This window comes from Xenopus tropicalis, chromosome 3 (genome assembly GCF_000004195.4).
Source record: "Xenopus tropicalis strain Nigerian chromosome 3, UCB_Xtro_10.0, whole genome shotgun sequence".
Classification (NCBI taxonomy): Eukaryota; Metazoa; Chordata; class Amphibia; order Anura; family Pipidae; genus Xenopus; species Xenopus tropicalis.
Window position 1 is genome coordinate 116,868,328 of NC_030679.2, and position 14,486 is coordinate 116,882,813.

General features: G+C 40.3%; 1 protein-coding gene across 3 annotated transcripts in view; it reads right to left on the reverse strand.

Moving 5' to 3' along the window:
* megf11 (multiple EGF-like-domains 11) overlaps positions 1-14,486 on the reverse strand; it is a 207,592-nt gene that overhangs the window by 28,718 nt on the left and 164,388 nt on the right. For all 3 annotated transcript variants that reach the window (XR_004222063.1, XM_018092496.2, XM_002938361.5), the window contains exons 13-15: positions 11,148-11,250; positions 3,596-3,742; positions 1,652-1,786 (exon numbers count right to left, since the gene is read on the reverse strand). Coding sequence is in view for 2 of the 3 variants with exons in the window: in XM_018092496.2 (XP_017947985.2) it covers positions 1,652-1,786; positions 3,596-3,742; positions 11,148-11,250 (385 nt within the window). In the remaining variant the exon portion in view is untranslated. The remainder of the gene's footprint in view (positions 1-1,651; positions 1,787-3,595; positions 3,743-11,147; positions 11,251-14,486) is intronic.

The following is a 14,486-nucleotide window of genomic DNA, read 5'->3' on the forward strand; positions in this document are numbered from 1 at the left end:
ATACAGACACCATAATCCGCAAGCAGGGTGACAGGGACATAAGCGCCCCCCCCCCACAAGCAGCTTTCTGTATCCCAGACATCTGCACCCCCCCCGGCCAATCAATCTGATAAGCACTTCTCTCCCCCCTGTAAAAGCTTTCTCTAGTTTGATTTTGTCTTCTAAGGAAACAGGGATCTCAGTAATGAGGCAATGCCTGGGAGCAGTGATAAAGCTCCTTTCTGTATCGTCTGAATCACTCGGATTGTCCTATCTGCATTCTTATGCAAGCTGAGCAGGCAGCAACGCACAGGACAAGCCTGGGAGACAGATGCATATACATTAGCTCACTTAATATTACATTATATTTATTATAGTTTCAGCTCCAAAGAAAGGACTCAGGTATTTAGAGATTATATGCTGGCAACTCTAGTCATTCCACCCACTTCTCGCCTATTGTTAAATAACACGTATTATATGATTAGAGGTCCAATTTTATTCAGAGAAACCTTCTCACTTCTCTAAGTAGAATGTGATTCCTTTACAGAGCAAAAACAAACAAGCTACATTTGTAGGGAGGGCAACCAGCAGTTCACACGCTCCAATGGCACATAAACTGTGGGTAAGCATGCAACATAATAACTTTATTGGCACATCCAGTATCACTTCAACCAGGCAACAACCAGATGTTCTTATGCAGACACACATTCACAGTTGTACAATATGCTACACAGACTTCACAGGTAACCACTTCCCAGAGGAACTAACTAAATAATGGCTAGGCTGGGTTCTCACACTTGTGTCCAATCCCTGGGAGTCCCTGCTCCCCAGCAATCCGGCACTCCCTGCGGTGCCCCTTTGCTATTCTGACCAGGCCTTTTTCTCACTGGCAGACCTCTAGCCCAAAGCCCATCAAACCCTCTCACTAGCCCATTCATATCTGCTTGGTTCCCTATATTGTGGAAGATCCAATGGGAAACTAATTCTTCTACCCTCCTTGTTGGGGCAATAGGCAGCCAATGCTATCCAACCTAAATCAGATACCTAGAGCCTGCTCCACATTTCTCTTACCTATTTCTGGCCTGCTTCTACTTCCTTCAGTCTGGTCTTCTTCTCTTCTTGTGATATGGCCAGTGGCTGCTCCCTCCCATAAAGAGCTTGACCTTTTTATAGTCTTTTGCTCATACCGCCCCTGGTCGGGTTCAGTATTACACTTAACTATCTTCCCAAATATAATGCCATCTGTTGGTTAAATAATCTATCTAAAATAGTTTGCATCCCCTTACACATTAATAAAATGTGTTAATTTAAATTAATTGTGTTACAACATTACAATGTTCTAAAACATTAGAGACCTCAGAAAACCCTTCTCACATTCTTCGTAACCAGAAGAACATCAGCCCAGCCCCCTTTCTTTCTCCTGACAATTTTCTTGACAGGATCACGGTCAGAAACAGCCCAGCAGATGGCGCTGTATTACCAAAATTTATTTATATTAACAGTACACATTCCTCTTGATATCTTCAAATCTTTAAAAAAAATGAATGTAAATTGAAAAAGTGCTTAGAATAACACTCTCATCAGTTTTAAATTCACTTATTTCAAAGGTTTACTTATATTATTAAAGTCATAAAATAATTGACAAGAACAAAATACCATGAAATGTATTTACCTTGATTGCAGAGAGGTCCAAAAAATCCTGGCAAGCAGTCACAGTGGCCAGTGACATGATGACATGGCCCACTAAAGTGAACACATTGGGGACAGGTCTGGCTACACTGATGTCCATAGAATCCAGCAGCACAAACTGCAATGAGACAACGTGGTGCTTAGAGAAGGAACTTAGCCATAAGCAAGGGCTGTGTTATATGGAACAGCCACTCAGGAACTGGGCCATAAAGAACCGATGGTCTTAGGCGACCCCTGTGAAAGGATCGTTCGACCCCCAAAGGGGCCCCGACCCACAGGCTGACTGGCATTAAAAATCTGCAACTGTGCTAATAAAAAACATAAAAAAAACAATATTTTGGGACTGTGCTAACAGTAAGAAAGACACAGGGAGCCATTCATTAAGGAGTGACAATTAGAACAGTGCTAAAAGGAAGAGGGGACAAAGGGTGTTGGACACTGAATCTGTGCTTAAAAGAAGGGACACTGGGTAACATCTTGGCACCATCACCATGTATTTATCCCATAGCTATATGTTATTTTTTCAGCATGCTGTTGTGAGCATTGTAAGCAATATCTGCTGGTTATATTGTCTGTGCCCAAGCCCAAATAAAAGCCCACAAAAAAACAGTAAAATGAGTGTTCTACTGGAGCTACGAAATGAAAAGAGTTCTTCAGATCCACCTTCACCGGAAGGCTAGGGTAATTCCCTTTATCCCCAACCCCTAAGCCGGCTAGAAGGCCTGCAGAGGGCGAGGGTCTTCCGACCCCCTTCTCTGCAAGATAAGTCTAGATCCCTCCAGCCACAAGGTTTCCAAGGAAAGAAGATAACAAGTAACCTCTGAGGAGGTCTCCATACAAGGAAATCTGATGGCCATACATCCCCTCCCCTTAGATCTGTGCAGACCCATAAAAGTCTATTGCACTGACCCAAGAAAAAAGACATGAAAAAACAGTGAAGAATAATTAAATAAATAAAAACTGATAACAAGAGGGGTTGTATGCAGCCCCAGCCTATTAGGCAAATTTAAAAAATTCAATTACACTCAGTGCCCAAAAAGCAGGGGTAAGAGAGCAGTGCTGCTAAAGTGCCAAAGTAAAGGTGTTGTATCCCATTATATCTGTGCCTACAGCATCTGTGATTTTAAGGCTCCCAGGGGTGCAAAATCTAGGGCATAAAAATGCTTGGGCCCCATAGAGGCAGAGGGAACTCTATAGGAAAGCATGTCTGTAAGAAGGGCAGTCAGTGAGACACACAATGCAAATTGCAGTGAATTAACAAACAAGCAGCAGCAGCACGGAAAGGAGGGAGGTACATGGGTAGATTTTACGTTAGTTTGTAATGGTTGTGGCAAAGGGAGAACAAAGCAGCAATCTGGACATGAAATCAGCAATTCAAAGGAGGCTGTGTATCTGGCACAGGGCAAAGTAATGTAAAACTAATTTGCTTCACTGCCACTGGGGCAGGAATAGGTGACGGAGTCTAAAGAGAGTAAGGTAGGGAAGATATTTCTTTAGGAATAGGCAAAAAAAGGCAACATTACCATTCCACACAAGCTGCAGTCTTGTAACTCTCCTAAACTTTATTGTAACTACAGTATATTACAAAATAGATTTCTCATAAATATTACAATAAAACCCTGACTGGCATTATGTTGCGCTGCGTGGAATTGTATCAATCTGCATGAAATTATAGCATTCTGCATGTTGTTAGTGCACTTTGCATATCATTACACTGATTTTTGAAGGCATTGTACAATCTCTGACAGTGACTGGTTCAGCAACAAGGTTTGTATTTTATTTTACTAAAACAGTCAGGGGGTGTGACTGTTCTCCCTCTCAAGCAGGAAAAGAATAGTAGCCCCATGATACCCAGTTTTGCCTTTGTGCATGAATTACTAAATGCAAGTGGATTTTTGCCTTTTACTGCACTCATACTCATACTTACTTCTCTGGCACAGCGCTCCGCGATATCCCGGCGCACACTCACAGCTTCCATCTTCAGGTGAGCAAGAGCCTCCGTTTTCACAGTGGCAGGTCATAGAGCAGTTTGGTCCCCAGTAACCTTGGTTGCACAGGTTATCACAGTGAATACCTAAGAAAATATTTAGAACATAAAATCACCAAAAAGTTACAGAGTTGGGTTGCATCTAAAAACATTTCCAGTAAAGCTACTTGCATCTAAACATGCTCTGTGCTTATAGTTGGGCTCAGTGACGATCAGTCCTTCTGCCTTTCACTCCAAATAGAGTGCTACTGCGCCTTTTGACGCACACACTGCGCAAATCTTGGAGAGACTATCACTCCCTAACCAGACGGAATCTCCAGAATTCCCTTAGTGCCCTGTATCAATAGATGCCGCACACTTATGCCTAAAGAATCGGATGCAGACATGATTTGTATGGCAAACAGCGGAACTGACCTGAGCAAACAGCAGAACTTATGCCAGGCAGGCTGTGAAAATATTTGGTGCAACTGCATCCGATTTAAAGTGAAGCACATAGGCAGTTGTATCCATTTTGCCAAACTGGACACAGTTGCGCAGTGCACAAGTCGGACGCAGTGCAATTGCATCTGATACACTGTCCATATTCCATGTGCAATGACGCATGAATTCTAGGGAAAAAGTTGTGCGGCAACACCAGAAAAAAACATGGCTATTGCGTCCGGAATTGCTGTACTGTAAAAAGAGCACTTTGCATCTTAAATGCTTAAAAGGTTTCTTTGGAGTTTAAGGGGAAATTATGCTGAATTCACTGTACTGAGTGGCTCATCCTGCCATAGCCAAAGAATTTTCATCATGTACAACTAATAATTCCTAATGCTTTGGAACACCACCAGTGAGTTGAACACAGCAGCAAAAAATGCTAAAATGTTAAAGAGTGCCTATCAGTAAACTTTAGTTTACCTTACGCAGAGTATATGGTACTAAAGCCTGCACTATGGGGTAACTGTAGTATAATTGCATGCATGTGTCCCAGCTTGGCTGCCTTATACAGTTGTGTGCTGCTGATGCTGGCGGCCATGCTGTGGTGCACACATGCATATGCTAAGTCTCAACTAAGGAGGCAGCCCATATGCGGATGGTGGGGGGGGAGGGATGGTCCCCTTTGCGCCATAGGCACATGCCTCTACCCCTAGTTCTGGCCCTGGGGAATCTAAATTGATGCCCTGCACTGCTTAAACACACTTTACTTTGTTGTTGCTGGACTACAATTCCCAGCATACTCTAACAAATGATCAAGGGTAAGGCATACTGGGAGCTGAGGTCCATGTCCGCTGATTTGAAACACCTCAGGCTAACACAGAAGTAACACGGGCTTGTTTTGGAGGAGTTAAAAAAAAAACATACTGTAAATTACAGCCTGCTGTGGCTTGGAAGTGATACTGACATGATTTATATCACTGATAGGAACTTGTCAGTATCACTTGAAATTGAACAGTCACAGCTCTATACATGCACCCGGTGCACCATGTTGTGGCTGTTAAATATTTTTTTTAATATTTGTATCCTTATAGTGTTCCTCAAGCCAACATGTGTATTCTTGCTGTAAATAACTTAACCATGCTGTTAGTAGTGCACTGTGAGTATCTGACAGGCAGACCAGGTGCTATCTGTCAGTGGTTCCGGCATTTATGAGTGGTTTGCAGCCAGAAAAAATTCAGTTGAGCAACACAAATAATTCAATAAGTATTGTATCGAAAAAATTGTAAGGAAAAAATATTTGTCAATATGTGACTATTTTAATTAACCATTAAATGCATTATTACTACATGTATTTTGTGTACTTGGGTTAAAAAGTTTGATAATGGTGTAATACATATACCTGTACATATATATATATAATATACACAATACTGTACTTCATTTCCTTAGAGCTAAATCAATTCAAATGGAATAAAATCCAGTTTATTGTGGCTTAGTGGGGCTAAATGCAAAGTTATGTACCTGACTTGCTCACTGATATTCGATGCAGAGAGAGCTTCATGCCCTGGTACAGTGATTCCCCATTAACCTATGAGGTTATCCACCTTGCATATACGTCTCCAAAGGAATAACTACCCTTTACCCACATGTTGATTACTGCAAATTCAGCACACATATATCTGTTGGCACAGCTGGCATACCTGTGCAACTGCTGCAGTTTATATCAAATCATTATATATGGCCAATTTGTATAAGCCAATTTTATCTTGGAACTTTTCTTGAAATCCTCTTTAATTTGTTGCCTTAAAAATATTATATTGCCCAGACACTTATGTACAGTCACATTTCATGCCAGACACGTTTGGTTTAGCTAGACACTAGTGGGGTGGAGCAGTGTGGATATTAATAAGATGTTAATAGGACACTGAATGGTGAATGTTCCCCCTTAGTTCACCTGCCTCCCCCTCCTTCAGTAGCTCCCCCATTCACTCTCTCTCGCTCCCCCCCAATGTGTTGCAGCATTTCCCAGCTTTATCTCACAGGCCCACGCTCCTCTGCATAATGGGATAAACACAGGGGGAGAGACCTCAGGCAGAGAGTGGATTAACGTGTTACTCTGGAGATACATCCCCCCCCCCCCATCAGAACAGAACAGGTACCGCATTGTAATTATAGAAGCTTCAATCTGCTCGGCAGCTGAAAGTTTAAGGATTATGGGAAGTGAGTGAAAATCATTACACAGAGTCAGGGAGTTCTTTTTCTGCATCAACTTCTGCTGATTTTGTGCAAAACGTAACAGTTAACAGAGAAATAACGGAAAGACAGGCAATATACATAGGAAGACTAACACTTTCTAAGATTGGTTTAATATGAGTTTTTAAAAACTTAACCTAAAAAACAGCTATACAGAGAAAATAACTGATCATTATTATTCATCGTTATTTGGATTCCTACCTATCTACCTTCTACATTGTTGAATTTGACTGGGCTCCCTTAGTCATCCTATATACTTGGCACAGTGAATGGAACTTAACATTTCTGTAAAACTGTGAAAGGATGGAGAATAACAGTAGCTTTCTGGGTCTTGTGGGGGCTGTGGAATCAACATGCTCTAAAAGACGCGCCTTATAGGCTATTAATGAATGAGAGCAAATTAATCCCATATTAATTGTAAATAATAGATGATCCTAATCCAGAATGGGGATATCAGTAGAGTCTCATAAAATATAAAAAGGGTACTTATATTATTACACATAGTCAAGGCTTCAGGCTATATGGAATATTAATTTGCTTATATGAAATAGAACCTATAAGGAAAGGTATTTTGCCTATGGTTATCTATTCCCCTGATCCATTTGCTTCATCCCAATATCAAACTATTATTTATTGGCAGATTAAAATACAAATTGATGGGGTTTTGGGTGATATTTGCATTTTCCAATTTTCTTTTGGAAGTACCAAAATAAAATGGAATTAAGAAAGAAAATTGTGATGCCAGGTCTTCAGATGTTTGGAAGTTATAGTATACTGATACCTACAAATGGTTCATATTGGGGTTCTTTACACACTCTGTCTAGAGAACCTCTGTTATGTTATTAACTGAGCACAGACAAGTTTCCCTCAGGCGCATGTTAGCTAAAGGAGATCAAATGTAATTGGAGATTCAAAAGGAGAATATAATTGGTGCTGAGATTTAACTTGGTAAATTTTAGGTTTATGTGAAGGGATGTAATTTACACTGTGCCCTCATTTCTGAAAGAAATCCCAGTAACGATAGTGTAATATTACACAGCAAATTGCCCTTTAAATAGGGCCCCCAACCCTACTAGGACCCCCTGCTCTGCAGGGTCTGCCAGTATACTCCCCCCACACACACCCAATGCCCTCATAGACCACCACCACCACCCCCATTTAATGTATCTATGCTCCCATATGCAAAGTTCTACATAAACTTGCTGGCTAGTGGTCCACCTCCATCGCACAACATCTTTACCATTTTATCACCTCCCAACCATAATGCAACCTCTGTTACCAACAGGTGATATTATGCCAGTGAACTGCTTTATGTAAAGTATGGGGATCATTCACAGACCTTTGCAGTTGCTTATTAGTAAACTTTTCCTTCTGAACTTATGTTTGAAATTTCAAAATTCCCACACCCGAGTGCATATTTCTAAGCAAGAATAGAATTATAACTCCTTATCTGCTCAAGACAAATTAAGTCTTAAGAAAAAAAAAAATTGAAAGTAAATGTCTTGGAGACTTATCTTCCATTCCAGAGAGCGGAAACCAAAACTAACATTCTATCACAAAGGGGGGGTAATCTGAGGGTAGCCTTAATCCTGTGGTGCCTTGCTGCTTTATCTGGGCAAAAACGCAGCTGCACATTGTTATAGGGCTTCCTGTCAGTGACCTCGCATAAACTCTATTATCTTACCGGTTGGAGGCAGCAATACATACATACAGAAATACATAGATTGCAAGCTCGGTAACATTTAGAAGACTCTGTGCTCCAATACAGTTTGCCTGAGCTGAGCAAAAAAGCTTATTAAGTGACATTATGAAAGACTATTTCTGGTCATGTATTAGGCATGAGAAGATGTTCTTTAGACCAGGCATAGGTTACCTACAAAGTTCAGCCCTAACTGATGCACATTCTTAGGCTAGGCATTCATCTTGCTTCACAATTTTCATTGCAAAGCCAATATGGAGTCATCATAAGAGAGATGGGAAGAGAGACAACTAAGACACTTAGAATAAGAAAGGCAAACAGACAGGCCGATAAAATGCAAAGTATGAATCACAGGCGCAAATACCTAGTATAATTAGCTGCTATCTCCCATCTCCAGAGACTCATACTGACAGATTCATTGTATAAAAAAGGTTTCCAGACTTTGTTCTGAAGTGCCACCAGTTCATCGGCACAGTAAAGGTAGCGTCTGTCTCTTTAAACTCACTGACCGGGTCCGGCGGGATTTGAGATTATCTGTGTCCATGCATTAATGGAGCTGCAGGGCAAGCAAGGGACAGCTTTCTGTGTGAGTGACAGCCGTGATGTGGCCAAATGCTTGCATCCGCTCGGCTCAGAGGAACCTTATCAGCACCTGGTGCAAAGTCACCTTATCCCTTTGTCACTAAGCTCATGTCTGAGGGAGCTGGGAAAGAGTGACAACGTCCTCAGGAAGAGCACCCATATCATCAGCAGTTTGTATCAGAACATTTCTACTATCATATTCTTATACCCCAGCTACATTTTTCAGCGGTTCCTCTACTCTGTGACAGGCAGCATTGGATCATATAAGTACATTTAAATAATGAAAAATTCTATACAATAATTATGAACTAGTCTATCAGTATTTATAAATATTTTACATGTTCTTATCTTAAAAGAAGCTCTAACGCAGCTGGAAGATGAAGCAGAGGGGTGTAATCTTTTGCTAATTGGCTGTAATACATGGGGATTAGTGCATTACAGGTTACTATATCTGACCATTTATTGCATGTAGAAATTTTGGTGCAGTGTTCTTACAGCTTTAGATGAGCACAGCGTGCTCTGGAATTCTCTAGAGTCATGAGGTTGAGCTGCTTAGGCCCAGGCTGCAGCAGTAATGCGTGCTATATTGCAGATTTTTAGTGCCTTCATTTTGTCTTTGCATGTGTGTGCGCTCCAAGAATTATTTTCAAACATAGAGCTGAAGCACCCTGCATGTTGTAGCCCAGCCTAAACACTTTGGGGGTGATTTATTCATTTTTGAGATCTTGGTGTAAACATAATTTTTTTTCCCATCAATCAAGTTTTTTTTTGTTGTCAATCACTTTTTTTAAAGGATAAGTAAACCTTGAAAAAAAGTCAATATAAAATTAATGAGTGTGCTATTCTAAGCACTTTTGCAAATGACATTTATTTTTTTTAATTCCAAGATATTAAGGGAAATATGTACTGTTACTACGAATGAATTTTGTTACAGTGCCAGTAATTTGCCTCAGTTTTAGCATGCTGCACTGGTTGCAGTCTTAAATTAGGACTTCTGTGTATTTAGATATTACATAATGTGCTTGCAGTGCATGGGAATTTTTCTTACACATAACAGCCAGCTAAACCTCTAGTATAGAGACATATCAGGGTCTCTTTTCAGTTTAATGTTCTAGTACCTAAGAAGTGATATATTGCTAGTGTAGGAACCTATAAGGTTAACAATCCCTATAGCTTTAAACCTTACCTTTCCTTATTTTACTGTTTCTGGGCAAAGACCCATGTAACAGATTTTCCTGTTTACATGTTGTATATTATTGGCTCATAGGTAGAACACTCTCTGTCAAGCTCTAACATAGCAAAGTGGTGAATCTTCCTGTTTGGCCTGCATCTATTTAACCAGGTGGATACTTCACTGAGCCTGGGATCAACAGGGCCCCAGTAAAGCCATCCTACCCCAGAGGGACAATATCCTTTGGAGAAGTGGGTGAGCAGGGTCCCTGTGAATGAGGAATGAATATGAGTGAATAAGCAGGTTAGTTCTCGTCATAGCACGTTCTAGAAAAATAAGATAGTCAGCTTTAGTTAGAGCAGCTTTCTGGCTCCAACCGGGAGATATAGCTGGGAGTATTCTCCTTTAAAGGCTGTGCTGCTTTATTGTAGGGACCACAGTACTGACAAGGGTATCAGGCTTATTCTTCTCCCTGATCCACATCTGCTGTAGTGGGATCCGGTCCATTAAGGTGGAAACCCTAAGGATATAAATCTACTTAACCCAGCTGGTTCTCCATAGTGGTGCACCATTTGTGTGTGGACAATAAACAAGTTCTTTTTGAGTCTGCTTCAAAAGAACTCCTAGCGTCCTTCTTTTACATCATTATTACATCTGGCAGTGGGCGGTGTAGTATAACAACACCCTCCGTAATAATCCTTCCACATAGTGAAAGCCTATCCTGTTTGTTAGAGTCCAGTGTACCCCATACTTTAAACTCCCACTAGCTAGAGAAAAAACAGTTTTTGGATAAAAACCAATACTCAGCACTCCTTGGTGGTAACTACTAGCTAACCCCAAAAAGGGGTTACACTAGGCATACACACACCCTAGGACAGGTTTGGAGAATGAGACGACTGGCGCAGTTTGGGGGTTGCCTGTCTGTGTTTTATATAAAGGCAGGGGCTGAACAGGTACTTGATCCTGCACGCGCACCCCACCAAGCACCTCATCTCCATCATGCTTGAGGTCAGTAATCTCGGCACACACACGTCTTTTTGCCTGGGGCTCTCACACCAATCAGCGCTGAGCAGCCGGTGAGCTGTGTGTTTGTTAAGCTGATAATATCTATTTAATTTACTGCAGAAGACTGCTCAGCCGCTGGCTGTGTTTGCCTCTGCTTGTATAAAGGCAAATGCACAGCCGTGTGTGGGACAAGCACGTAATGTTGTTTTCTTGGCCTAAAGTGAGTCTCCTGAGACTGCCAGCAGACAGGCTATTAGTTCACCTTAAAAACTTCTCACACTTGCAAACAAACAAGTTATGCTACTTACAGTCATTGCTACTTTATGTGCCTGTAACTTCTCCCACTGACCCCTTGAATTTACCTGTCCACCCCGCCAGACAATGACAGTGGCCCGAGACTGGGTTGCACCCATCTGCATGGCTACAGTCACAGTGTTCCAGACAATCCATGCCATAGGCTCCATCCTAAAAAAGACATGAAAATGAGTCGTCAGTTATTGAAGAGTATCCAAGGTTCATCTTTTTAACTTTTTTATAACTTCAGGGAGCTCTTAAAACCCTCAGCCTGTCACAATTATTTCCTCTTTGCATTCTTACAAACCCAGCGTGGCAATAATGTACTTTTATTGAGCATTTACAAAACCTGGCCCCATTATAATTTCACTGGGTTCCACCATGATTGCTCCTTTTCATTCGTACAACCCTCCTCACCCTAACTGACCATCAACCTGGGTTTTCAGGTGTAGCAAGGATTTTTCAGACACTCAATTCGAAAAAAAAATGTTTTTTTTTGCATTTTTTATTGTCTTTTTTTCATTCTTGCTTTTTTTAAAAGGCTGTTTTAATAAATGACTTGGCATTCATGGTTTTAGAGAAATTCATTTTTTTATGGTTTCAAATTCCTCTAAAACGATGAAAATGAGAATGCTGATAAATGGGCCTCCCCATGTAAAAAGAGCATAAGTCTAAAAAAAAATAAGTGCTGCAGCACCCGAAACAGTTTTTCATTAACCTGTTATGGGGGTTTACATTCATTTAACAAAATCATAATGATACCATTATAACTGCAATATAACAACACAATTTAGTTTATAATACACAAGAACCATGAATATCCTGTATATTATATCCTTATAAATGGAGCTTAGTGATGTCATTTCTGCCACAAGACTCACTGAAATGTGTATTATAACAAATAATGTACCACCTGTTGTAAACTATGAGGATATTAGAAGTCACCTTGGAGTTCCATGACCTGTATAACACTTGGCATTCAGCCTTGCACTTTAAAATGGTCATGAAACTCCTCTATGAATTTTAATATCCCTATATTTTACAAAAAGAGTACATCAATCACTATATTATTATTATTACTATTATTAACATGTATTTATAAAACGCCAACATATTCCCCAGCACGGTACAATAAGAGAGTGTATATATTGAACCTACATACAAACATACAATGGATAACTGATACAAAAGAAGGCCCTGGCCAGAATAACTTAGTTCTAAAACCCCAGCCTGTAAGCAATTTTGTTTTAGTGCTTTCTTATAAACCCAAGGGCCATAGGCATTATTAGGAAACCAGTAAATACTAGGTTAGGAATCCATAGTCTGAACACATTTGTTTTGCAGCCTATTGGAGACAGCATCAGATTTTTTTCTGGCTTAACTAGAAGAAATAGAATATAATTAGAATTCTAAAAGGAAAGGGGTGAACCTGATGAAAGTCTTTTTTTACTCTCAGTAATTATGTCTCTATTCATTGTCACTCCAGTCAATTCCTATAAACCAGCCCCGGCACAATTACAGTCTCATTATGTTCTTAGTGGTGGGTCCAAGCTAAACTATCTCTACAGCTCACATAACTAACATGTACCTGGCGTAGAAAAGGGCGCTCATTACACCTCTATTCCTCTAATTCTTCCTTAGTATGAAAGATCACAATTACTCTTAAAACTGATTGTTTTTTCTTTATTTTTAAAGTTTTTGAATTTACATTCTTTTTGTGTCCTGTAGCCACTATGCTTGGAATTTGAATAGCTTTTATGGATGCCTTCCCGATGCCGCCCCCTTACACCCCTGCACTCAGAAATTTAGCATTGGGGCTGCATCGCACGTGTAGAAAGTTATTTCTGGTTTAATAACTGAAATGTTGGCTGTTGTTGTCAGGAGCAGCTTTTTGTCACCCCTTGTAACATGCAGGGTGTTACTGCTTGTGGCAAGATTCTCGCCTCGCCTCAAGGTAGCAGTGCCCCTGGCTAACTGGTTGCCAGGTGATAACCTAGCAACCAGAGAGCAAGTTTGAAATCAAAATGGAAGATGAATAGTAGGGCCTGAAAAGAACGGCAAGAAAAAAATATAGAAAACAAGATAAGACTAAACCATCAAAATCAGTTCTGTGCTTTTGGCTGCTGGCATTAATAATGCTAATAACTGGATAGTACTGTGTGGGATCCGTTATCCAGAAATCCATTATCCAAAAAGTACTGAATTACAGTCCATGTCCCATAGATTCCATTTTAATCTGATAATTAACACTTTTGAAAATGATTCAATTTTTCTCTGTAATAATAAAACAGTACCTTGTACTTGATCCTGTAATTAATCCTTATCGGTGGCAAAACAATCCTATTGGGTTTATTTAATGTTTAAAGGAGAATAAAAGGTAAAAACTAATTAAGCTTTATCAAGCTTTATCAGGCTTTACAAGGTCTATGTAAATACAGCCACAAGCACTCACAGAAACAGAGTCCTCTATCAAAAGAAACACAGGATTTCTTGTCTTCTTATTTGTAAACATGTTGTTTAGTATCAGACTTTTTTCTTTCAGAAAAATCCTTCATTCCTGGGGCCGGAGTCTCCCCAGCTCTCTCCTCTCACCCCTCTCCTGCTACCCCTCCCATAAGAATTCAGACAAATTCACTCCCCTTCCCATCAGAATGTGTGATCTGAGCTACCGATGGCTAGAGCTGCAGCAGGAAGCTACAGGAGAGCAAGCTAAAATAGCTGCTGCAATCTTAAACAAACAGAGAAATCTAGGGCTCTTTACTCATGTATGTTAATGGTTTATGCGGAATTAATATAGCGTTCTAGGTGGCACTAATGTGGCGAATCTATTGGCAGTAAAATGCCAAAATGACTTTCCTTCTCCTTTAAATCTTTTTTATTAGACTAAAAGTTTGCAGATCCAAATTTAGGAAAGACCCATTATCCGGAAAACCCCAGTTCCTGACCAGGTCCCATACCTGTATATGGAGCTGCAGGCTAGAAAAACCAAAACAGTAGTTACATTTATAAGTGAAGGCCAATTGAAAAACTGGATAAAATAGGCCCATCTATAACATACTTTAATGTCAACTTGAACTAACTTTTTAATAAAACCAGTCTAGTTCACTTATTAATTGGATATGGCTTTACAACCCAGTTATGAAAACATTATCTCATTATTAGCCCGGCATCACCATGGCATCCTGGCACCATCACTTCTTCCTGCAAACTTGTCGTCAGCTAACATTGCAAGTATTCCTTCACACAGTCAGGCACCATTATCACGTAAATGTTAATGTACAAAGCCATTACTTACAATAAAGTCCTAAATAATGTATACAAAGAATTTTATGGGCACAGAGTAGCCTGCGGGTTTCTCAGGACTCATGCCTTATATTTGGGAAGGCTTCTTTCCTTTGAAGGTAACA